This window comes from Musa acuminata, chromosome BXJ2-3, assembly GCF_036884655.1.
Source record: "Musa acuminata AAA Group cultivar baxijiao chromosome BXJ2-3, Cavendish_Baxijiao_AAA, whole genome shotgun sequence".
NCBI lineage: Eukaryota > Viridiplantae > Streptophyta > Magnoliopsida > Zingiberales > Musaceae > Musa > Musa acuminata.
In genome coordinates this window covers 10,847,743-10,870,694 of record NC_088340.1, presented here as the reverse complement: position 1 = coordinate 10,870,694, position 22,952 = coordinate 10,847,743, and the positions used below count along the sequence as shown (strand labels likewise).

The 22,952-nt window shown below is 55.2% G+C and overlaps 4 protein-coding genes across 5 annotated transcripts; 1 reads left to right on the top strand and 3 right to left on the bottom strand.

Moving 5' to 3' along the window:
* The first annotated feature begins 312 nt into the window (after positions 1–312).
* On the top strand, positions 313–1,537 carry LOC135606470 (zinc finger protein CONSTANS-LIKE 5-like). Its single transcript, XM_065097501.1, has 2 exons — positions 313–971; positions 1,057–1,537. Exons 1-2 carry the CDS (start codon positions 342–344, stop codon positions 1,384–1,386), a joined length of 960 nt encoding a protein of 319 aa, XP_064953573.1. The 5' UTR covers positions 313–341; the 3' UTR covers positions 1,387–1,537.
* A 1,563-nt stretch (positions 1,538–3,100) lies between these two features.
* LOC135606469 (protein GLUTAMINE DUMPER 2-like) lies at positions 3,101–3,829 on the bottom strand. Its single transcript, XM_065097500.1, has one exon. It carries the CDS (start codon positions 3,724–3,726, stop codon positions 3,235–3,237), a length of 492 nt encoding a protein of 163 aa, XP_064953572.1. The 5' UTR covers positions 3,727–3,829; the 3' UTR covers positions 3,101–3,234.
* A 7,780-nt stretch (positions 3,830–11,609) lies between these two features.
* LOC135607526 (uncharacterized) lies at positions 11,610–14,447 on the bottom strand. The gene is made up of 5 exons (XM_065099463.1): positions 14,193–14,447; positions 13,629–13,934; positions 13,035–13,526; positions 12,351–12,947; positions 11,610–12,278 (listed from the first exon to the last, which is right to left on the bottom strand). Exons 1-5 carry the CDS (start codon positions 14,445–14,447, stop codon positions 11,610–11,612), a joined length of 2,319 nt encoding a protein of 772 aa, XP_064955535.1.
* Positions 14,448–17,709: 3,262 nt separating this feature from the next.
* Positions 17,710–22,508, bottom strand: LOC103974368 (protein SMAX1-like). 2 transcript variants are annotated; one of them, XM_009389181.3, is made up of 3 exons: positions 20,347–22,508; positions 19,609–19,903; positions 17,710–19,529 (listed from the first exon to the last, which is right to left on the bottom strand). In XM_009389181.3, exons 1-3 carry the CDS (start codon positions 21,651–21,653, stop codon positions 17,934–17,936), a joined length of 3,198 nt encoding a protein of 1,065 aa, XP_009387456.2. In that variant the 5' UTR covers positions 21,654–22,508; the 3' UTR covers positions 17,710–17,933. The 2 variants fall into 2 exon arrangements, with proteins under 2 accessions (XP_009387456.2, XP_009387457.2); XM_009389182.3 differs by having other exon boundaries at positions 19,624–19,903; positions 20,347–22,506.
* Between the last annotated feature and the right edge of the window lie 444 nt (positions 22,509–22,952).

Genomic DNA, 22,952 nt, shown 5'->3' with positions numbered 1-22,952 from the left:
AACATGAGGTTTCGCTCGACGATCAAAGCATGACCTACGTAACACGTTCACTAATGCCAACCGTCCTGGCCATCCGCGCGCCACCACGTGATCCGTACGGGAGCAGCCGAACTCGGTGTTCTAACTTGTGGGCCCCGTGATGGTGAGGGCCGACTGGCCAGGGCCCACCCGGCGACAATCCAGTTTGGTTTAGCTAAAATATTTTCGCTTATTTCGTGGCTCCTGATCTGGACACGTGGCCCGCCTCGCCTCAACACCTACCCACTCTGATTCCCACAAGAACTAAAATGACGGGCTTAATTTAAACCGAAACCAACAGGAGGAAGACGAGAGAGAGGGAAATGGCGAGCGAGAAAGACGGGTATTGGATCGCAGTCGGGGCGCGGCGGTGCGACTCTTGCAAGTCCGCCCCGGCCCTGCTCTTCTGCCGTGCGGACGCTGACTACCTGTGCGGCGAGTGCCACGCGCGCTTGCACGGGGCGCGGCCGCGCCACGGGCGCGTGCGGGTGTGCGAGGTCTGCGAGCAGGCCCCCGCCAGTGTTACCTGCAAAGCCGACGCCGCCGCAATCTGCGCCGCCTGCGACGCCGACATCCACTCCGCCAACCCCCTCGCCCTCCGCCACGAACGCGCCCCCGTCTTCCCCTTCCTCGAGCCCCTCGCCTCCGCCGCCGCCTCCTGGCTCCTCCCCAATCTTTGTGCTAATGGCTTGATGAAAAAGCCGGACGGCAAACAGGTGGACCACTTCTTCTCGGACGTAGAAACGTACGTGGATCTGGATCATGCCACCTCGTTGGACGAGCGATACCAGCAGGGAGACGGCGTCGTCCCGGTCCACGCCAAAGCTACCGTGGGGGACGGCGGTGCGCCGCCTCCCGGGCCGTTTCTCCCGCCCGATGGCGTTTTCGAGCTCGACTTGGTCCGATCCAACCCCTCCTACAGCCCCTACACCGCCGACTCTCTCAGCCACACCGTAAGGCACAAACCCTAACACAAAGAATCGAAACCAAGTTACCATGTCTTTACGAGATTTGATGTCCGTGTGGCGATCGGCGCAGGTCTCGTTCTCGGAGTTCGGGGTGGTGCCGGATGGGAACGGCGGCGGAGCCAAGTGGGCGACGGTGGACGTGGCTGGCGGAGTGGGAGGTAGGGCAGCGGATCGGAAGGCGAGGGTGATGCGATACCGGGAGAAGAGGAAGAGCCGGCGGTTCGAGAAAACTATCAGGTACGCGTCCCGGAAGGCGTACGCGGAGACGCGGCCGCGGATCAAGGGGAGGTTCGTGAAGCGGTCGGAGATCGAGGCGTTGGAGGTCGGCCGTAAGCACTCGTCAGAGATGCGGGTGGCGTTCATGGTGGATCCCGGCTATGGCTTGGTGCCCTCGTTTTGACGACTCTCTCTGGGCCTGTATTATGTATTTGTCGATGGTATTAAGGGGGTGGGGGGTTATGTTTAGCTCTTTTTTGCCCCCTTCTCCCCTGCATTAGGTGTATATTATTACCACTAATATGTCTCTAAATGGGGTTCTGTTATTTCATCCACGAAGCGGATGCCTGCGTGCGTGCTTTTGCTCCCCGACTCCGGTGAGTGCTTTCGGCCTCTTGAGATCTATAACTGGCAGCCTATTGGTGCCGAATAAAAGACCGATGATCGATCCTTTTAGACTGGGGGTTGCAACAAAGTAAGACTATTAGTCACATGCTCACCACTATGCTAAGCTTTTGGGTTCCTTTTCCGTGGAAAAGAAGATAGAAGATATGACACGGTGTTTAATATGAGGTTTCCTCCAAGTGAACGACGGAGAGATGATTGATTCCAGTCCTCGGAAGCCACTGGACCAATCCCTGACATGAAATTTTGGATTAGGCAATCAGCTGACTAACGAAGTTTAAAAGCAGTGTTTGTTCAAAGTGTGGTCTAATAAAAAAGTGCGGCATGGTTTTTGTTTTGGTGTTTTTTTGTTTTTGGTTTGTGATTCGAGACACCTATCCACGAGGCCCAAACGACCGGAAACGACGGCCCATTAATTAGCCATTACACAGATTTGGGCCTGCTGACGTACAACTGCTAAATAGGTCAGAACAGTATATGTTAGGGCACAAACTTATAGAGGTCCCCATAACGCCGTTAGCGTTCCGTTTTAATTGTAGCTGTGGGTCCTCAGCGTCTTTACGAACGACCTTTCCAGCCGTCGCATGCCCCAGTTATTAGCATGCACCTTTCTGTCGGCCACCATCTGCCTCGCTATCTCCTTCGCCACCAACTCTCCAATACCACCAAACCAACCATCAGCAACCCGCTTAACCACGCGTCTCGTTCTAATCCATAGGATTTGGGGCGCATTTATTGTTAGGACATCCTGTAAATAAATTACTGTGGGTTTCGACAGAGGATTTCAAGTGGGGAATTCGGGCCCACGGGAAATGGTTGAGCGAGGCGGGCGGCCCAAGATTTGTAACTGACGCAACATTGCTTTCAATATTTGTCGCGTCCCCCCACGCATCCGCTGCATGCACCCGTCTTCGCTACCAGAAAGATAAGATTTGCATGGCATAGGATAGCCGCTTTCACTGCATCAGTATGCATGCATTGTCCGACCAAGCACCGATTTCCGATCGATATGTGCCGACGATCGTTTTATACACATATGCTTAGTTACATTATTTATATCTCGATTTGTCACGCGAGGTGACATCGTCCTGGCAATTAACAGCGAAAGAGAGACGTTCACGAGGCCACACGGGAGTGAGTCGAGACACGTATCGCAATGACACTCGACACGATCGCTTCTCCGCCACGCGGAGCTTTCCACACCCCAACAAATGTAACAGCCTGTAAAAGGCATTCTTTCCTGACGACAGCTGCACGCCCTCGTCTCTCCGCATCCGCACGCCAAACGCCCTCTCCCCATCCAAACCCGTGCACGTCACGTGGCGTGCAACCCCCTCCCCTCGTCTCAGCCGAACAACGGCGGTGAGCATAACAACGGGAATATTCGAGGCTGTTTCCACCCTGCGCAATCCAAAGCTCGGTTCTCGCTCGCAGTCAGAAGGCTTCGAATGATCCACACATCGTCTCTTCGCATAGAAGAGAAGGCCTTCGAATGATCATGGAACAAATGCTCATTCAAATATCACTCTAGAATTTACACTCCCGACTCATGCAGAATACGCCTAAGAAGACGCTACAAACAAACTCAAATCGGTCAAGGACAACAAAGCAAAGAACACATCTCCGGCTACTGTTCTTGGTTTTGGCTTCGGCGTGGGCTGCCGTCACCTTCCATCTGGATACGAACACTGATGGGTGAAGGTACCGCTCCCTCCTGCTGCTTGTTTTCTCCGTCGATGTTCTTGTCGGCATCAGTACGGTTGTCCACGGCGCGGCTGGCGATGGGGATGGCGAGGAAGGTGGGGGTGCAGTCGCCGGCCATGATGACGAAGAACCGCTCCTCGGGGAAGGCGGGGTCCTTCCCGGAGGAGGAGTCGTCGTGCTTCTCGTGGTCAGATTGTTCGGTGCCGTCACCGGACTCCAGGAAACTGGAAAGCTTCCAGTAGGAGCAGGCAAGAATGAGTAGGGCTAGCGCTACGAGGCCCATCATCGCCGCCAGCCCGCCGAAGAGGTAGGGAACCGGGGAGTGCCATGCCGAGTGAGGCACCCCGTGGGCGTAGGCCGGCGCTGCTGCCGTCGTTGCGCCGTTGTTCCCATGGAAACCGTCTCCTGTTCCCATACTGCTTGCTCTCTTTGATCCCCCCAGAGAGAGAGAGAGAGAGGCGGTGACTTGGGGATGAGGAAACCCGGGAGGATGGACCGAGGAATTTATAAGTCAGACCTAGTGCTGCGCAATATGTGGCTAAACGAGGAAGGGACCTGTTTCTACTTGGTTTTACTGATTCCCTTATCTATCTTTCGATGATATTTGGCCTTTATATGTAAGCATATTTAGTTGACAGCAACATATATATATATATATATATATATATATATATATATATATATATATATATATATATATATATATATATATATTTGTATTACGTTAAAAAAATATAATCTAAATATCTTGCAACAGTTAGCACTTTCAAAGTATGTGGTAAATAAAAGAAGCATTATTATATTACAACATATAATGGTGAAACAAGTAATAAGTAAATGGGCATGGGCATATAAAAGTAAGTACCTTTTCTTCTCTATTTCTCTGTGTAATATCGTGACAAGTAAACTTAGGACACTTATTATTACGGATGACATTCGTAGCACAGGTAAACTTAAAAGGACATGCAGCCAATGATGAGGAAGCGTATGGTCAAAGAATGCGAAAAAGTTGTTCGTGAGACATGAACCGTGCCGGTAATCCTTGCGGCATGCATACAATTAAAGGACGCTGGAAGCAGCAAACATATGTGCCCTTCATCGCGTAGCACAAGATGAATCACTTTGTGGATACATTAAGTTAAGATATAGGGAAATCTTCGTGCGCCATCATGGCCAGGTACGGTGGGATGATGGAACGGGGTGTCGATGGAGGGAAGGGACGAGAGCAGATAAAAGGAGCCAACACAATGATTCAGCCAAAGGGACGGTGGGCTCGCATGCTGTCTCTGTCTCATCACTACTCGGACTTCCTTTTGCCGATGGAGTATCTGAATTCCCGGGAAGCGAAGGCATTAGAGTTTGCTGATTGCACGGGACGATGTGAACAAAGAGGAGACGGACTCCACCACATCTGGCCTCATTAATGGCGAAACGGAAGCCCATGGCTCGGAGCCACACCTGGCCGACTGTTGTTGGAGCTCACATTTCCTCATCCCTCTCGAACTCTGCCTGCTTTTAGGTTGGGTAGTTGCGTGTAGATATGGGTATGAAGCATTGACCACCCTCACCGTCACCGTCACCCTCACCCTCATCCTCACCCTCACCACCCTCTCTCAGATTTGCTAATCCTCGTCAGCTTTCCACTGGTTCTGAACTCAAATCGAAGGTGGGATAAGCTTATATTGCCATCCTCGCGGGCCCCACAGCTTTATCGTTTGCCTGCCACCCAAGTCGAGCGTCCACGCAAGACAATCACTATGAGACCGGGGGACGCCATCTTCGCTTTCTCAGGTCTATCAACGAAAAGGGTAGGCAGAGAAGACAATTCAAAAGTGACATCCTTTTTCTCATCGCGGGGACGACACACTTCGTCCTGTAATAATCTATGGGATCTCAGCATCTCGACTCTGCAATAATCGATGGGGTCAAACAGTACCGTGGCAAATTTGGACGACACAGCGTTGCCAAACTTTATGGGACACCTGAGGCCACTTCCTGTGGTTGCTTGTTGCCGCAACGCTCGACGTGGAGGATAAAGGAAGTCGAATCGGAAGTCACTACAACGACTCAATCCAATTTCTTACTGGCCTTCTTAATCTTTAATTTCTGGCATATATTTTGAGCTTTTCAGATGTGAAAAAGCATATATATATATATATATTGAGATCCATAGGATGATTCTTAAAGAGTGCGAGGCATTGAACATACCTTCCAAGAACTCTTATAATACGTGACATGAAGATAAAAGAAATATTTAATTAATGGAAATTGACAGGATCAGGATCAGTTAATCCTCCTCCCACTTTCTAGGGGACTCGGAATGAAGTGGAATCAAGCTGGGGTGTGTGCATTATGTACAGCGTATATCTTTTGCCTGTGAGTGATGTGATATATGAACAGAACTAAAACAGCTACTAAAATTTTGATGTTCATCATCATGCAACTCGACAGTGGATTGGATTGGACAATCCAGAGTTGGATTATGATCTAGAGTTGGGCCACATGTTGATTAGTTGGATCAAGTTGGAGTTGGGCCATATGTTGATTTGGAGAATTTGGTGGCTCAAACCTGCAGTACGTCAACATCATCGGAGAGAATGAAGGATCACAGTTTCATGCTCTTCTAATTGACTGACCATACTAATTCGTGTAAATTATGCATTTAAAATGGGAATAATAGAGGTCTCATCCAACCGAAGCTAATGTTATGTGATGGAGTCACCACCGTTCCAATGGGGTTTACTGTAAAAGCTTCGACTATACGAGTTATTATCCGCCTTCGTATTATGAATCTCTGTAGCAGTTTTACGTGGTTTGGCCGACACGACAATCCGCCAACTTTGCCGGCCATCTCTTGCAAAGTGATTATTAGTTCTTTAGCGTCCATGACAGGACGTCGAGGACGAGGAGGACACGCATCCCTTTCCAACATCCAATTATCCTGTTTTAATTGGTCCATCGTCTGAGCTCACCTCCTCCGTACCTCTCCATGTGGGTTACAGAAGAAACATCCAAATCCACGGAGAGGCAACCTTCACATGGGACGGCCATACGCTTGCTAAGCGATGGGCTTTGCCTTTTATTGAACCCACCGCCCCCGTCAACCTCAGGCTTCACTGTAACCCCTTGTTGCCATGTCTCCCTTGGCTGCTGCTTCTTCCTCCGTCCTTCCTGTCCTCCACACACAGTTGCACTCCCCATGGGATAAGTAAACATCAGAATGAAGCTGTAACCACACACCAAGATGTGATCAAGATTCTCTTTTCCGACATGGCTGCTGCCCATGCACTGTGGGAAGCAAGCATAAAGGCAATGGATGGAAGCACATATACTACAGATCGGAGCAGGTCATCCTCTGCTCATCTTGAAATGTCCGAGGGTCTCGTCTTGTTGGGAAGGAATCAGCCTTCCTAGATTGTGGTGGTGATGCACGTTGCCCATTTAAACTACTATTTATTTATTTATTGATGTATGGACCCAAGCTCATCGCTGTGGCCAATGCCCACTGTTCCAATCATACGTAGAAGGGGCCATGGAGACGGAGAAAGACGGTTCTTGGTTGATTCCAGTGTTCAAGCCTCGAAGATGTTGTTGCTGTTCATGAACTTTGAGCTTATGCTGAAAGGTCTTGGGATGTGTCTCTACCACCATCCTTCTCTTTTCCTCCCAACTCTTCACAAAAAACTATACACATAAATAGTGTTTGTAGCGATTTCTTCTTGTTGATTAGTAGCTTTGGTAAGTGATGAAGAGTCCATTACACATCTTGTTTAACACTTGAATTCTGCAACAACAACACAAAAAAGAAAACACTTGACCACTCTCTACCCACACTTAGATGTGTGGGGATGAGTTGATTGATCGAGGGTGGTGTTACGGTAAGTAACTTTTTAGCCGTGACCTCGGGGTCGACACGGCTGGTTCAAAGCTCCAAATGGCTAGGTTCAGACGTGGTTCCTCCTTGGGGTCCTGAGATGGCGGACGCAGTGGGCCTGGCTGGGAAGCTCCGCCATGCCTAGAGGGCTCTGCTACGGTCGCGTACCTGCACACAGGTCGGGTCGATAGCTCGGCCCGACCCCTCCGACGATCGAGTCAGTGATGTGGAGTAGAGTGTTGAGTGAGAGAGCCCCCTTCTTCGTTAGGAATCAGGGGGTATTTATAAGCGGGTTCGACATTACCTGATGTGCCATACTGCCAGAGCAGGGTCGTACCTCTGATGGCGTCTGTCGCTATCGTGGTCGTTGCGTGGAGGACCGGGCTACCGCAGGGTATGGGGGGTGTCAGCCAACGCCTCCCCCTGTCTCGGCCGATCATGGGGGTTCCGCCGGGGGGGTCGTTTGGGTACGTTCGATATGGGCGTGTGTCGTGTCGTTGTTAATGCTCGTTCTGGGGCAGTGCGCCGCACAAGACCTCCGTCGCAGGAGGTGTGTTACGTCGAATCCGAGGTGTTATGTCAAATCAATTAACTACCCCTATCATATGCTCCACCCGAAAGGAGCTATGCGTCGGTTTTGCATGTAGGGAGTCCGATGCATGGCTTCCTGCTTCAGGAGGACTGTTCAGATGGATCTGCGAGGCGCGCCGCAGACGGGTTGGCAGTGCCAGGTCGAGGCGCGCAACTCAGTCGGGAGGCCGAGTAGGGTTAGATTCGGGGGCGATGGAGCCGACGAGGGCCGAGGAGCACAACGCAGGCGGGGTGACCGCGAGGGTGTCGGGATGGCGTAGAGCCGAGGATCGAGAAACACAATGCAGGCGGGGTGACCGCGTAGGCGTGTCTCGGGATGGCGTAGAGCCGAGGGCCGAGAAACACAATGCAGGCGGGGTGACCGCGCAGGTGTGTCTCGGGATGGCGTAGAGCCGAGGACCGAGAAACACAATGCTGGCGGGGTGACCGCGCAGGCGTGTCTCGGGATGGCGTAGAGCCGAGGGCCGAGCAACACAATGCAGGCGGGGTGACCGCGCAGGCGTGTCTCGGGATGGCGTAGAGTCGAGGGCCGAGCAACACAATGCAGGCGGGGTGATCGCGCAGGCGTGTCTCGGGATGGCGTGGAGCCGAGGGCCGAGCAACACAATGCAGGCGGGGTGACCGCGCAGGCGTGTCTCGGGATGGCGTAGAGCCGAGGGCCGAGCAACACAATGCAGGCGAGGTGACCGCGCAGGCGTGTCTCGGGATGGCGTAGAGCCGAGGGCCGAGCAACACAATGCAGGCGGGGTGACCGCGCAGGCGTGTCTCGGGATGGCGTAGAGCCGAGGGCCGAGCAACACAATGCAGGCGAGGTGACCGCGCAGGCGTGTCTCGGGATAGCGTAGAGCCGAGGGCCGAGCAACACAATGCAGGCGGGGTGACCGCGCAGGCGTGTCTCGGGATGGCGTGGAGCCGAGGGCCGAGGAACACAATGTAGGCGGGGTGACCGCGCAGGTGTGTCTCGGGATGGCGTGGAGCCGAGGGCCAAGGAACACAATGTAGGCGGGGTGACCGCGCAGGTGTGTCTCGGGATGGCGTGGAGCCGAGGGCCGAGGAACACAATGTAGGCGGGGTGACCGCGCAGGTGTGTCTCGGGATGGCGTGGAGCCGAGGTTGCGGGGCCCGACCGGAATGGAGCTGAGGCCTTCGCCGTAGGAGGGCTGCGGCCGAGGCGGTGCTTGGCCCTTGGCCGGCGATCGGTTGCGGCCGGGGATCGGCTGTTCGAACGTGCGTGGGCGCGGGAGGCCAGGTCGCTTTTCTTCTGGGGAAAGTAAAGGGTTCCCCCTTTTGGGGCTGCCGGTTTTCGAGGCTGATATGATTGGGCGCCTTCGCGCCGCGCTGCCGTTGGCAGCCATGTCGTACTGCATTTATGGCGAGGTGATGCTCTTTGTTTTTCGAAGTGTTTTTTGGGAGACGAGGGGTTGCGTTTTGGCGGGGCGTGGCCTGCTTATAGGTAGCCTGAGGTTGGCCGATGGGGTTTCCTTCACCTGTTTTCATCGCGCTACCTCGTGCACCTTCACTCGTTTTGCACCTATCGTCCCTTCTTTCTTTGCTAAAGGTTAGTGAGAATGGCGTCTTCCTCCTCCCTTTCGTCCTCTTCGAAGGCCGTGAAGACGGCGACTTCGTCGAATCCCGCATCGTCGTCCGATGAGAAGGCGACCCGGGCCCTTGAGGCCCTGATGTGGCCGCACGACCACGACTCTACCGTGGGTGAGTCGTCGCTGAGCCTCCTCCGGGATCGTTATGGTATCCCGGAGGAGTTCGTCCTTCATGCTCCCGAGCCCGGTCAACGGGCATATGACCCAATTCCTGAGGGCTTCGCCCTTACCCTAGATGCTTTCGAGGCCGGGCTACGCCTCCCCTTACACCCCGTCATAGTTTCGTGTATTTCCTGGTGGCGCATCTCCCCGTCCTAGATGGCGCCGAATTCATGGCGCTATCTGGTGGCGTTTTTGGGGGAGTGTCACTATGCCCATATAACCCCGACCCGTGCCCTCTTCCTTTCCTGCTTCCGTCTTACCAAGGGGTCGGGGGGCTACTATCTGTCTGCCCGAGCGGGTTTTCGGGTGAGCGGGGCCCCTTCCAGCAATAAGGGGTGGAAGGAGCGTTTCTTTTTCGTCAGTCGCCCGGGAGATTGGGGGTTTGGGATCCGCTGGGGGGCGCGTGTGATAGATAACACCGTCCTGATTTTGGACGACGAGGGGCACCGGGAGCTCCAAAGGCTTAGGGAGATCCTCCCGGCCTCCCGAGCCATCCGGAATATGTCCGAGCGGTGGTTGGCGGAGGCGGGTCTCAGCCCGGTGCCTCTAGGTATGCTCCCCGGGGTGGTTTTTTTAGGGTTTCTCATTTCGCTCACGGGCTGCCCGCTTAACTGATGGTTGTTTTGGCCTTCTCTCGCAGAGATGGTGCGTCTCGAGGCCCTTCGAGGGGGAAAAACTTCTTCGGCCGCGTCGGGTCGTTCGCCTATTGTCGCCAGGGCGGGAACGAGGGAGGCCCCCGTGGACATCGAGGCCGCTCAGCCTCGGAAGAAGGCACGGGTGCTTCCGAGTGACGGTCCTGAGGTGGTCCCGACCTCAGTGGAAGGTGTCGCGGCGTCGGCGGCGAGGGCTGCTGCAGCACCGACGGTCGAGGGCGTCGTAACGCCGGTGGACCATGCTGCGGGGAGTCAGGAGGAGGGCACGGCTGGTCCGAGTGGTCGTGCAGTGATGGAGGCGCCACGCCAGCCCTCCATCCGCGAGCTTCTTCGTCTTCCGCTCGGGAGAGAGGACGAGCCTTACTTGGCGCGGGAGGTGGGCGCTCTTCCGCGTGGCGCGGCCACTGACCCATTAGTGGGCCGGTGGGACGGTCTCTCCCGGGGCAGCCGGGTGTGGGCCGTTGGCGATTGTGCGGCCAAGTTCATCCGCGGAGGGCTGCATCCCGACATAGCTCGGGATTTGTACACTTTATCCTCCGAGGCTCTGCTTAGCAAATCCGCTAAGTCGCTGTTGTGGGTAAGTGTTGTCTCGTCGCTCTGCTTGTGCGTTTTTAGGACATGCCTGACTTTGACCTTTCCCCTTCCCCAGGGCAACCACTATGTCGTTGCGCTGATGGATCGCATCCGTGATGCGGGACGTGTCATTGCTGCCCTGAGTAGTCGCAATGCCGAGCTCCAGAGGCAGGCGGACGAAGCGCGGGCTGGAGCGGGCCCTGAGGCAGTCGCGACGGCCGAGCAGCGTGCCTCGGACTTGGAAGCGGAGGCGGTGCGCCTTCGATCTGAGCTCCAAGCATCCACAGAGCGGTCCGCGGAGTTCCAGGCGCGGTTGGAGACGTCGGAGGGGCGTAATACAGAGCTCCAGACGAAATTGAGAGCGTCGGTGGCCGAGGCTCGTTCGGCGAGGGTGGACTCCCTTGAGCTGCTCCGACGCCTCGAGGAGTCGCGAGACGAGGTGCGGGGGGCCTCAGAGGCTCTTGACGCCGAAATCTGCCAGAGGCCGGGGAGGGAAAGAAGCTGATCGAGGACTACAAAGACTCCCCGGGATTCCAGCTTGGCCATGTCCGGACCAGGCGGGTTTCATATGAGTACGGGTATTGGGTTGCCCTTGCTCGTTTCAAGGTGCGCAACCCCGGCTCGGAGGTTGTAGAGGATCCCTTTGGTTCCTTCCCTTAGGACTTGGACGTCGGTATGCCAGCCGATGTTCCCTTCGACGACAGCCCAGATGCCCCCGAGGAATGATGATCTTTGTACTTTTTTTGCTTTGTTTTGTAACCCACATTTTGAATAAACATGATCTTTCCCTTCTCCGGTAGACTGTCTGCGTCTCGGCACGGCTCTATCTTCAGCCCAGTCTTTTTTCTTACGGAAAGTATTTTTTGAGATTTTGGGCGTTCCAAGTCCTTGGCAGGGGATGGCCCATCATTGTGGTGAGTCGGAATGTTCCGATTCTGATGACTTCGGCCACCCGGTATGGGCCTTCCCAGTTTGGAGCTAACTTGCCTCTTGCCCTGGTCGGGTCGCTGACTTTGGTCCTTCGCAGGACCAGGTCGCCTAGCCTGATGTGCCGGGGTCGCACCCTTCGGTTGTAAATCTTTGCGACCGCCCTTTTGTACGAGAGGGCTCTTACAAGTGCGCTGGCGCGCCATTCTTCCAGCAGATAGAGGGCTGCTCGAAGTCCTTCATCCGAAGCCTTTTCGTCGTAGCTTCGTGTCCGGAGGGTGGTGGTGGCTACCTCAGGTGGCAGGACAGCCTCAGTTCCGAACGTGAGGCTGTATGGGGATTCTCCGGTTGCAGTTTTGGGAGTGGTGCGCAGCGACCATAGCACGCTGGGGAGCTCTTCTGTCCAGATCGATCGGGCTGCGGACACTCTTCTTTTGAGTCCATCCAGGATGGACCGGTTGGTCACCTCCGCTAGCCCGTTGGTCTGAGGATGGGCCACCGAACTGAACCTCAGCTGGATGCCATGATCGGCACAGAACTCTCGGAATCTTCTGCCGGCAAACTGAGGTCCATTGTCTGTGATGATGGCCTTGGGCAACCCGAACCGAGTTACTAGGTTCTTTCACACGAATTTCTCCACTTGATGTTCCGTGATCGTTGCCAGTGGTTCGGCCTCGACCCACTTCGTGAAATAGTCCACCCCCACAATTATGTACTTCCGCTGTCCAGAGGCTGGTGGGAAGGGTCCGAGCAGGTCCAAACCCCACTGCGCGAATGGCCACGCGCAGTCGATGGGACTGAGCGGAACCGCGGGCTGTCTGGGTGCGCGGGCGTGCTGCTGGCACGAACTGCACCGTCGAACGTAGGCTTTGGCGTCCAAGCACATGGTCGGCCAGTAGTAGCCTTGACGGAGTATCTTGTGCGCCAATGTTCGCCCGCCGATATGCTCACCGCATACCACCTCGTGGGTTTCAGTTAGAACCGTCTGGGCTTCGTCAGGCTCTAAACACCACAGGAGGGGATAGGTGAAGGACCGTTTGTAGAGGCGGCCACACTCCACGGTGTACCATGCGTGCGTACGTTGTAGGCGCCGAGCCGCGACTTCGTCGAGGGGGAGGGTTCCATCTTGCTTGAAGCGCAGCAACTCTTGTACCCACGTGGTCGGCGCGCCGCTTGGGGCTGTAGCTGCTATTTCGACGGCGCAGGCGGGGAGCTCCTCGACCCCTGGCCATGCTTCGGAGATCGATTTCGACGCCAGCTTAGTTAGTGCGTCGGCTCACTCGTTCTCCTCCCTCGGAACGTTAGATAGTGTAAAATAGCGAAACTTGGCGGTTAGGTCCCTTACCCGTGCCAGATATTTTGCCATGGTCGCGTCCCGAGCTTCGTATCCACCGTTGAGCTGCTCGGCCACAAGTTGCGAGTCGGTGAGGACGCGTATTGCGGCCACCTGCATCTCGAGGGCCAGCTCCAGCCCTGCTAGGAGCGCCTCGTACTCCGCCTCGTTGTTGGTGGCTTTGAATCCGAAGCGAAGGGATCGCTCGAACGAGCGTCCATCGGGGGCGAGGAGGACTAGCCCTGCGCCGGCGCCCTTTGGGTTGGCCGAGCCGTCGACGTGTAGGGTCCAAGCTTCAGGAGCCTGCTCGAGATCTACGTCCTCCAGCTGCGTTAGCTCCGCAATGAAGTCGGCTACCACCTGGGCCTTGATGGCGGTCCTGGGCGAGTAGCTTATGTCATGTTCGCTGAGCTCCACCGCCCATTTGAGGAGCCATCCTGCCACATCAAATTTTGTTAAGACCTGCCGAAGGGGTTGGTCGGTGATGACCTTCACCGGGTGTGCCTAGAAGTAGGGGCGCAACTTCCGAGCTGAGAGCACTAGGGCGAGCGCGAGTTTCTCTATCGGCGGGTAACGCTCCTCAGGTCCACTCAGGACGTGGCTGACGTAGTAGATTGGGAGTTGTTGGCCGGAGCTTTCTTTGACCAGGACGGAGCTGACTGCATGTTGGGAGGCCGCCAGGTAGAGGCCCAGCTTCTCACCCGGAGAGACGGAGGCGAGCCGGGGGAGGCTGGCCATGTGCTGTTTTATCTGTTTGAAAGCTTCCTCGCATTCTGATGTCCACTGGAAGCTCTTCGGGCTTTTGAGCGCCTTGAAGAATGGGAGGAAGCGATCGCCCGATCGGGCGAGGAAGCGAGACAAAGCGACAAGTCTTCCGTTAAGTCGCTGCAGGTCTTTAACCGTCCGGGGAGACTGCATATTGATTATAGCTTAGACCTTCTCTGGGTTAGCGTCGATTCCTCTCTCGTGCACGATGAACCCGAGGAACTTCCCGGAGGTGACGCCGAAAGCGCACTTTGTGGGGTTGAGCTACATGCCGAACTTACGTAGCGTTGCGAAGGCCTCGACCAGGTCTACAAGGTGTGTTCTGGCCTCTTGGCTTTTTACGATCATGTCGTCTACGTAGACTTCCATGTTCCTTCCTATTTGATGGGCGAACATCTTGTTTACCGTTCTCTGGTATGTGGCCCCAGCATTTTTCAGCTCGAACGGCATGACTTTGTAGAAGTACACGCCTTGATTGGTAAGGAAGGCCGTGTGCTCTCTGTCTCCGGGCACCATCTTGATCTGGTTATACCCTGAGTAGGCGTCCATAAAAGAGAGTCGCGCGTGACCGGTCATTGCGTCGACCAGCTGGTCGATCTTCGGGAGGGGGTAGCAGTCTTTGGGGCACGCGTCGTTGAGACTGGTGTAGTCAACACACATCCTCCAGCTTCCATTGTGTTTCTTTACGAGGACTACATTGGACAGCCACCGAGGATATTTGGTTTCTTCTATGAAGCCCGCGGCCAGGAGCCGGTCCACCTCTTCTTGTATTGCACGTTGTCGGTCAGGGGCCTAGCGTCGGGCCTTTTGTTTCACGGGGCGAGCGTCAGGTGGGATGTTGAGGTGGTGCTCCGCGATCTCGGGGTTGACACCCGTCATGTCCGATGGGGACCAGGCGAAGACGTCGGCATTTTCCCGTAGGAGACCGACGAGCTGCTCCCATTCCTGCTCTGGCAGCTCCGCTCCGATCTTCACGGTCTGGTCTAGTCGGGCTTCCATCAAAGGAACGTCAACGGTGGACCCCCTCGGCTCGGGATGAGGAGTCAGTTTTTTCGTTTCCCGCGGATCTGTCAGGGGTGGCTCGATCCTGGCTTTCTTGCCCAATGATACGGCGGTAAGGTAGCACCGCCTGGACTCTCGGGGACTTCCCGTGGCTTCCTCGACCCCATCGTGAGTCGGGAATTTAATGGTCTGGTAGTAGGTCGAGACAACCGCTCTGACCTTGTTGAGGGTCGGCCGGCCGAGTATGGCGTTGTAGGCGGTAGGGAGGTCGACCACCAGGAAAGTGGTCATCACCGTCTTCGACTTCGGTGGGGTCCCCAGAGTCAAGGGCAAAGTAATGGCCCCCAGGGGGGATATTGAATCTCCCGTGAAACCGGTGAGCGCCGAGCGCATCGGGCTCAGGTTCTCCGTGGCCAAGCCCAGCTTCTGAAAGGCGTCGAAGTAGAGTATGTCGGCCGAGCTCCCTGTGTCGACCATGATCCTCCTCATCTGCGCGTTGGCCACCCTGGCGGATATTACCAAGGTGTCGTCGTGGTCGGGTCGCTTGGCTGCTCTGGTTGGGAAGGTAATCTCGGGCTCCGGCTCGTGCCCCGAGGCTTCGTCGAGGGCAGCTCGGGCGTATGCCTTCCTGCCTGACGTGGAGCCTCCTCCTGATGCGAGGCCCCCGGCTATCACATCGATGTGCTGCTCGACGAGACCCTCTGGGCGAGGCGACTGCTCTTTGTTTGGCCGGAGGTACTGGCCGAGGTGTCCTCTGAGGATGAGCTCTTCGATTTGCCTCTTCAACTCGTAGCATTGCTCAGTGTCGTGCCCGTGCTGCCGATGAAATCGGCAATATCTTGATCGGTCTGCGAGCTCTCGCGGGTTCCTCATCGGGCGAGGGTCCTTGAGCAACCCCTTCCCCTTCTCGTGCAGGAATATTTCAGTCCGGGATGAATTCAAGGCGGGAAGAGGAGGCCTCGGGTCAGGTCTGTCCAACTTTCGTCAGGAGGCGGCGGGTTGTTGCTGTCGGGGCGGTTCTGACTTGACCTTTTTGTGTTCCTCCCGTCTTCCAGCCATCCAAGTCTCCGCGACGATAAACTGACTGGCACGCTGGAGCATCTCGGGGACCGTGACGGGGGGTCGCTCCACGAGCGACCAGAAGAACCTGGAGGGTCGCAGGCCTGTCATGAATGCCAGCATTAAGAAAGAGGGGGTCGCAGGCCTGTCATGAATGCCACAAAATGGGAGAGGGGCTCGTCCTCCTTTTGGTTGAGCCCGAGGAGCAATGCCATGGACGGCTTAGGCCGGGCGTACGCCAGGAAGTTAAGCTCAAAATCTTTGGCGAGCTGGTCGAAGGAGGCGACGGTCCCTGGTTTCAGGCCGTTGTACCACATGCGGGCCGGTCCCCGCAGAGTTGTGGGAAATGCCCTGCACATCAGGGCGTCAGAAGTCCCGAATAGCGCCATCTGGGCGCGAAAAGCGGCTACGTGGTCTGTCGGGTCGGTGGCGCCGTCATACGCATCCAGAGTGGGAAGGCGGAAGTGCGATGGGATCGCCTGATCTTGTATCTCGGGGGTGAACGGAGATCCCTGGCGTCCGTCCACCCCGAGCTCTCCCTTTGACTTGCGGACTTCCTGTTGTACCTCGTCAAGCCTTTGACTGACGAGGCGTAGCTGAGCTCGTAGGGCATTAGTCGAGTCGACGGTCGGAGCCTCGGGCTCGGGTCGGCTCGCCGTGTCTTCCGCTTCTCGGCTCCCCGGCCGAGCTGCGGGGTTTTGAGGTGAGACGGGAGGCTCAGGGGGTGGTGCGTGAGTCTGGACAGGGGTCTCTCGTTGCGGCGAGGGCCGGGTCGCGTGTGGAGGGGTTCGCTGGGAGACGAGCGGGATATTGGTCTGGACCATGGTGGTCAGGGTCCGGAGTTGGTGGGCGAGGTCGTGAAAAGCTTCGGGCGATACCGACGATGGGCCGACGGGTGCGCCGTCGGGAGGCGACAAGCTTGGGTCATTGAACAGTTGCCAGTAGCGTTCCGACACCGCTGCGGGGCGTTCGTTGCGAGCTTCATCGTGTGGGGGGTGTTCCCCCGAGGCGGGGAGCCCAGCGGTTGAGGACTCGCCGAGGTGGATTTGTTGGTCACCTGACATTTGAGGCCCTTCCTCTAGCGCCAATCTGTTACGGTAAGTAACTTTTTAGCCGTGACCTCGGGGTCGACATGGCTGGTTCAAGGCTCCAAATGGCTAGGTTCAGACGTGGTTCCTCCTTGGGGTCCTGAGATGGCGGACGCAGTGGGCCTGGCTGGGAAGCTCCGCCATGCCGAGAGGGCTCTACTACGGTCGCGTACCTGCACACAGGTCGGGTCGATAGCTCGGCCCGACTCCTCCGACGATCGAGTCAGTGATGTGGAGTGAAGTGTTGAGTGAGAGAGCCCCCTTCTTCGTTAGGAATCAGGGGGTATTTATAAGCGGGTTCGACATTACCTGATGTGCCATACTGCCAGAGCAGGGTCGTACCTCTGATGGCGTCTGTCGCTGTCATGGTCGTTGCGTGGAGGACCGGGCTACCGCAGGGTATGGGGGGTGTCAGCTAACGCCTCCCCCTGTCTCGGTCGATCATGGGGGTTCCGCCGGGGGGGTCGTTTGGGTACGTTCGATATGGGCGTGTGTCGTGTCGTTGTTAATGCTCGTTCTGGGGCAGTGCGCCGCACAAGACCTCCGTCGCGGGGGGTGTGTTACGTCGAATCCGGGGTGTTATGTCAAATCAATTAACTACCCCTATCAGGTGGCTGCCCCGACAGCTCATTTAATGATTTGTATGTGTCAAAAAAATCAAGGTATCCTGTGACACTCCTATGCTTGGAGCGTGTAAAGATTGAATCTAACTCGGGTGCTGCTCTGGGATACATCCTGAACATGGTATTGAAGACCACAGCAAAAGAGTGATGTTAAGAACGCTAATGTTCTGAACAAAATGAACCAAAAGAATATCGATGAACATACAACGAGTATTCTTAGCGTGATGAGTTTATATGGGTGTTTAATCTTCTCCAACCTGCTATACCTATCGACAGTCGAGTTCTTCCTCTTGACGTGAACTCACTACTCCTCTAACGAGTTACGAGAAATATACACATATATCCTCCAAAAAAAAATAAGTTTCTACAGCCCATCAACTGCCATGGCCATCATCAACGGCGATGGCAACCGTCGTCGGCAGCCAATCCTTGACGCAGCTCCTCTGCACTCGGTCTTCCTTCCCTGTGGATAGCCGAGCGACTACCACCCGGCCACCGACTTGCGGATGATCCTTCAGCTGCCTCAAGCTAGGGGCCAACACTCTCTCGGCCCAGTCATCAAAAGCCGCACCGCTGAGCCATAAACCACCAACGATTCGGTCGACAGCATCCTCGTCGATCTTTATTGCTCGCCCTTTGCCCATTATGGCGGTAAATTTCACGGATATGGACTCGGCTACGTTCCTTCTCAGCGTGACAAAGTCCACCGGCTTGAATGTTACAGCTTCATCCACCAATTCCACCAGTTCTGAGGCCAAGGACGACGTCGAACACTTGCTGACCAGCCTGCCCTTATCGTATTCACGCTCACTGGTGAGGTCGCTCGAGTTCCATGATCCCTCCCCGGACTCTGAATCGATTCCAGAAGCTAGATTCAGATCGAGCGATAGGTTGGTGCCAACCAACGACTCCGTTCTCAGCTTAATCGGCTGATCATCTTCACATAGCCAAGTTGGACGACGTTTCCCGGGCCTCTCCCCTGCTGTAATCTCCAGTTCCAGGCCACGATAAGCTGAATCCAGTATCCTTTCCTCACGCTTGAGGAGTGGGTAATAGGAGCTCTTCAGCTCTTCCGGCAGCCAGTCTGCGGTAAGGACAAAGATAACACTCCCCATGCTGACCTCCCGGCCGTATGAATCGGGCAGGCGGCCCCTCTCTATCGCCTGCTTAATCTTACCCTGTAGGAGCATGTCCGCTTGATCTACGTCCTCGAGCACGATCACCGAGAACGGGTTTCGCCGGACCGCCTCCACGACTCGGTCCACGGATGTCCTCCCACGGAAGCTCAAATTGGATTCTCCATCGTTGCCGCAGGTGCACGAAGCACGTCCAAAGTTAATGACGGTAGGTCCAACGCCAAACACCAGCTCCGATAGAGCACCTGCCATCTTCCTCTTACCAACCTTGTCGGGCCCAACGAGAAGAAGCCAAGTATCACCTTTACCACCACCACTCCGCCGCTTTCCGTTCACAGACTTGCATTGCATGACAACGGTAGCGATGGCTGATGCTGCTTCCTGCTGCCAACTGACTTTCTCGGAAAGCCCCTTGAATAGCCTCTTGAACATGTCGATGTCCAAATTGCCGTCAATTTTAGCGCTCTGCTGCACAGAGAAAGCGTCCTGCATGCATCCGGTGAAATCCTTGAGGAGCTCTTTATGGATTGTGTCCGATGAAGAATCGGCAACCTTTGAGCTCCCAAGGACCAAGTCGGTTTTCACTGGGCTCCCCGAAGGGCTGGTAGGCTGCTTGGCTGCATCCCTGTTCTGGTTGCTTGCCAACTGAAGGGGAGAGAGGCATCGAGATAGCGTGGACATGGGCTCAGATGGTGGATGTGGTCTCAACACGCTTGAAGTCTTTGACGGAGCCGGAGCCAAAGGCAGCTTGGAGGCGAGGTGCAACTGATGGATGTTGGGATGAAGACGGGAACATGTCTCACACCATCGCTTGAGCAGCTCTTCTTCCTTGGACTACACCACAATATCGTTCAATTGTAAAGCTGCAATAAGTAATACGAAATTGACGTGATTGCGCATCGTGATATGTCACCAATCGAATCGAAACCTGAAGAGGAGCAGATGAAGATTCGGTGCCGCCTCGCAGCCACTGAGGTAATGTCTGACCCGCCTCCGTCTTTGTAGTGTAGTCAGACTCCTTGGCGACGAGCTTCGCCAGTTCGAGCTCGTATCTCTCCAGACAGAGAGGGCAGAGGGTTGTCCTTTGCGAAGGAATGGTGCTCTCGGGTGGTCGACTTGAGGCTACAGCAGCGGCACTCATCCCCATTAAACCTTTCGCTGGCGCTGAAGTCCCCACAGAGTCGCCAAGCACGCCACTGCTCTCGGGCCTACAATTCGAATCAAGAAGAGGCTTAGTTCAACCTTCACTTCACTGTGTTGGTCTTCACACCACTACAAGATCTTGAAGAAAAGGGGAGAAAAATGGAGAATAAGCAGCAATACTATATGCAACTGCAAGAACTACTGTTCTTGAGCTCCTTAATTCATTCAGAAGAATCCACGACAGTAAAATCCTTCCTAGAATGAGGGCAAGAAGGTATTCGACAACCAAATCCCAACGCTGTCGAATTCATCCTACAAGATTAGATATTTCCACCGTAATAAGCGCAAGGACTCCCGACAGATAGACATGAACCGTCCATCAATGGATTTCCAGATGAAGAAACTGCAGAACTAAATGCAGTCGAAATGGTTGATTTAAGGATGCTGAAGGCGATGAGGCAAAGAGGAGCGGCATATAATAACCATCAGTAGGCAAGAAAGATCTCACCTTGGGAACATATTGGGGTGGGATGATCTCGGCGCGATCGGTACCGCCTGGAGATCCCAATCCTTCTCCATTGTCGGGTGGTACACCTGGCACCGGAGGTAGGTCGCAGAAGCTGCTGCGCCGACGAGCCACACCCGACCGCCATCGGCGAACCTCTTCAATAGTCTACCCATTTCCTCCACCGCAGCCCGGCCAACCTCTGAGACGACCGGCTTCGGCAGCTGCATTGGGCCAGAGCCCGCCGAGACGGCGGGGCTCTCTACGAGCCATTTGAGGTCTCCCAGGTCGAGAATCACACCGCGGCCGCTGCCGCAAATCATGGACTCGATTGAGCTGGTGAGCTCTCTGATTTTAATGGTGATCTGTGATTGGTCTGGGGAGGTGGTGGCGACTTCCTTTCCGAATGGGATAACTCGGGTGTTCCGCAGCAGCGACGGGCCGTCGTCGGATTGAATCCTTCGTAGCACTTCTCTCATCAAGGCATCAGGATTGCAGTCTCCAACGGGGATGGGGTTCCGCTTTTGGGATCTCAAGAGGATATCCAAGACCCGCTTCACGTCCTCCGTCCGCGGCTGATCGCCGCAACCTTCGACTGAGGTTGGGACGTTGCAGGCATTGTTGTTCTTGCGCTGCTGGAGGCGGGGATTCATGTACAGGTTGCGGAAGGGGGCGGCACTGCTAGTTAGACCGGGAACGAGAGAGGCGACGGGAGAAGGAGAGACGGTGGCAAGAGAAGCAATGAATGGCGGGGAAGCGGAGGCGGCGGTGGCAGCAGAAGAGGAGGAAGAGAGAGATTGCTCGACGACCGCTTTGGCGGCGGTGGAGGTGAAGCTGGCCTCGCGCATCACGCGGCTGACGGAGGGATCGTCGAGGATCGACATGAGGAGCTGCTCCAGCTCGACCTTGACTGCGAGGAGCGGCTGCTGCTGTTGCTCAGGGCATCCGCGGCGCTGGTTGGCCTGGGCGCGCTTCAGGGCCGCCATGAGTGCGTTGGAGATGGGAGGCTCCGCGAGAGCGGCGGCCCTGCTGCCGCCGTCAGCGCCGGGATCGGAGGCAGGGAGGCGGTCGAGGGCGACGGAGAAGCAAAGCTCGAGGGCGCGGCACTGCAGAGGGTGTGAGGACTGTGGGTGGGAACGGATGCAGGCCTGGCGGAGGAGGCCGGAGGGGGCGGCGAGGAAGGTGGCAGCGACGTGGAGCGGCGTCGTCTGCCCGTGGTTCCGCCGAGCAGCCTCAGCGATGGAGCAGGTGAGGACGCTCGCCGCCTCCGGCGTCAGCGTCTGCTGGATCGTGCTCAACCCCGCCCTCATCTCCTCTCCCTCTGTCTCTCTCTCTCTCTCTCTCTCCCACCCTCTTCTAATCAACCAAACACATGGGAAATAATCTTCCGGTTGCCAAAAATCTCAACTTTTCCAGCTTAAGACCAATAAGACTCCATTAAAAAAACCAGTCTTTCCTTTACCTCCACCCTGCTTCTATTCAGTGATCGAGAAACAAATGAACAAAGAAAGACGGACGGATTTATCAGAGGATAAAAGAAAGCTCCGGATGAAGAATTTCAATCAGAAGAAACCATGTCTGAACATGCCGAGGTTGTGAGAGAACAACTGATGGAACAAAGATAAGGCAAGAACAGACAGCACAAGAAAGCTAGCCCAAATTTTCTCCTTTGCTTCCAATAGGAGATGGTACCGACGTAAAGAGGAAGGAAGATGAGGGAGGTGGAATGGAATCTTCTTCTCTCATTTTGCTGCTCATTCCATTTTCCTGTTCACCTCTGAATGGATCTGCTTGCGAACTGCAAAAACAAAAAAAGGCATAACTCAGAGAGAGAGAGAGAGGATTTTTGGGACGATGGAGTTGGCTTTCTACGAAACAAAACAAAAGCCATTCCGTCGTCACCCCCTTAGCCCACCAAAGTAAAGCATCTCTCTCTCTCTCTCTCTCTCTCTCTCTCTCTCTCCTATTTTTCCCCTCATTACTTGTATAATCCAGTCTATCTTTTTCCCTTTAATTACTTGTCGCATTGTGATACGGTTATATTGAAGTACTGTTGACATAATCTCTGCGCTTTCCTCAACTTCTGATCCCTTTTTACTCCCACTATTCTTCCTTTTCTTCTCGTCAACATCCTTCCATTTCTCCCAGCTTCGCCTTCCGACTGCTGACCGCAGTCTTACTCTGTCTTCCTCCCCAAACTCTCAATGCACATTTCCTATTGATTTCTTTCTCTCCCCTGCCTGGAAACATGGACACCATTGTCTTCTCTCACTAGTTTATACAAAGTGCCGTTAATTAACAACGGAAACACATGATTAGATTTTAATATTGCTTGTTGCAGATATCCTTATCACCACCAAGAAATCATCATCATCATCATGATTCCCCCTCCCCCCACTCTCAGTTCCACCACCCTGCCGCCACGCCATGAAGCCCGCGCCCGCCCGCACGCTCATCTCTCTCTCTCGTCCGTTCTCCTGCCCTTTTACGCGTCCATCGAGGCCCTCGGTAAGGCCAGGAGTGGAGCTACGTGCACACACATCTTCTGTTCTCCCCTGCCATGTTCTCAGCTTTTCATGTCCAACTCTGCTTTTCCCCTCTCCTCCTCC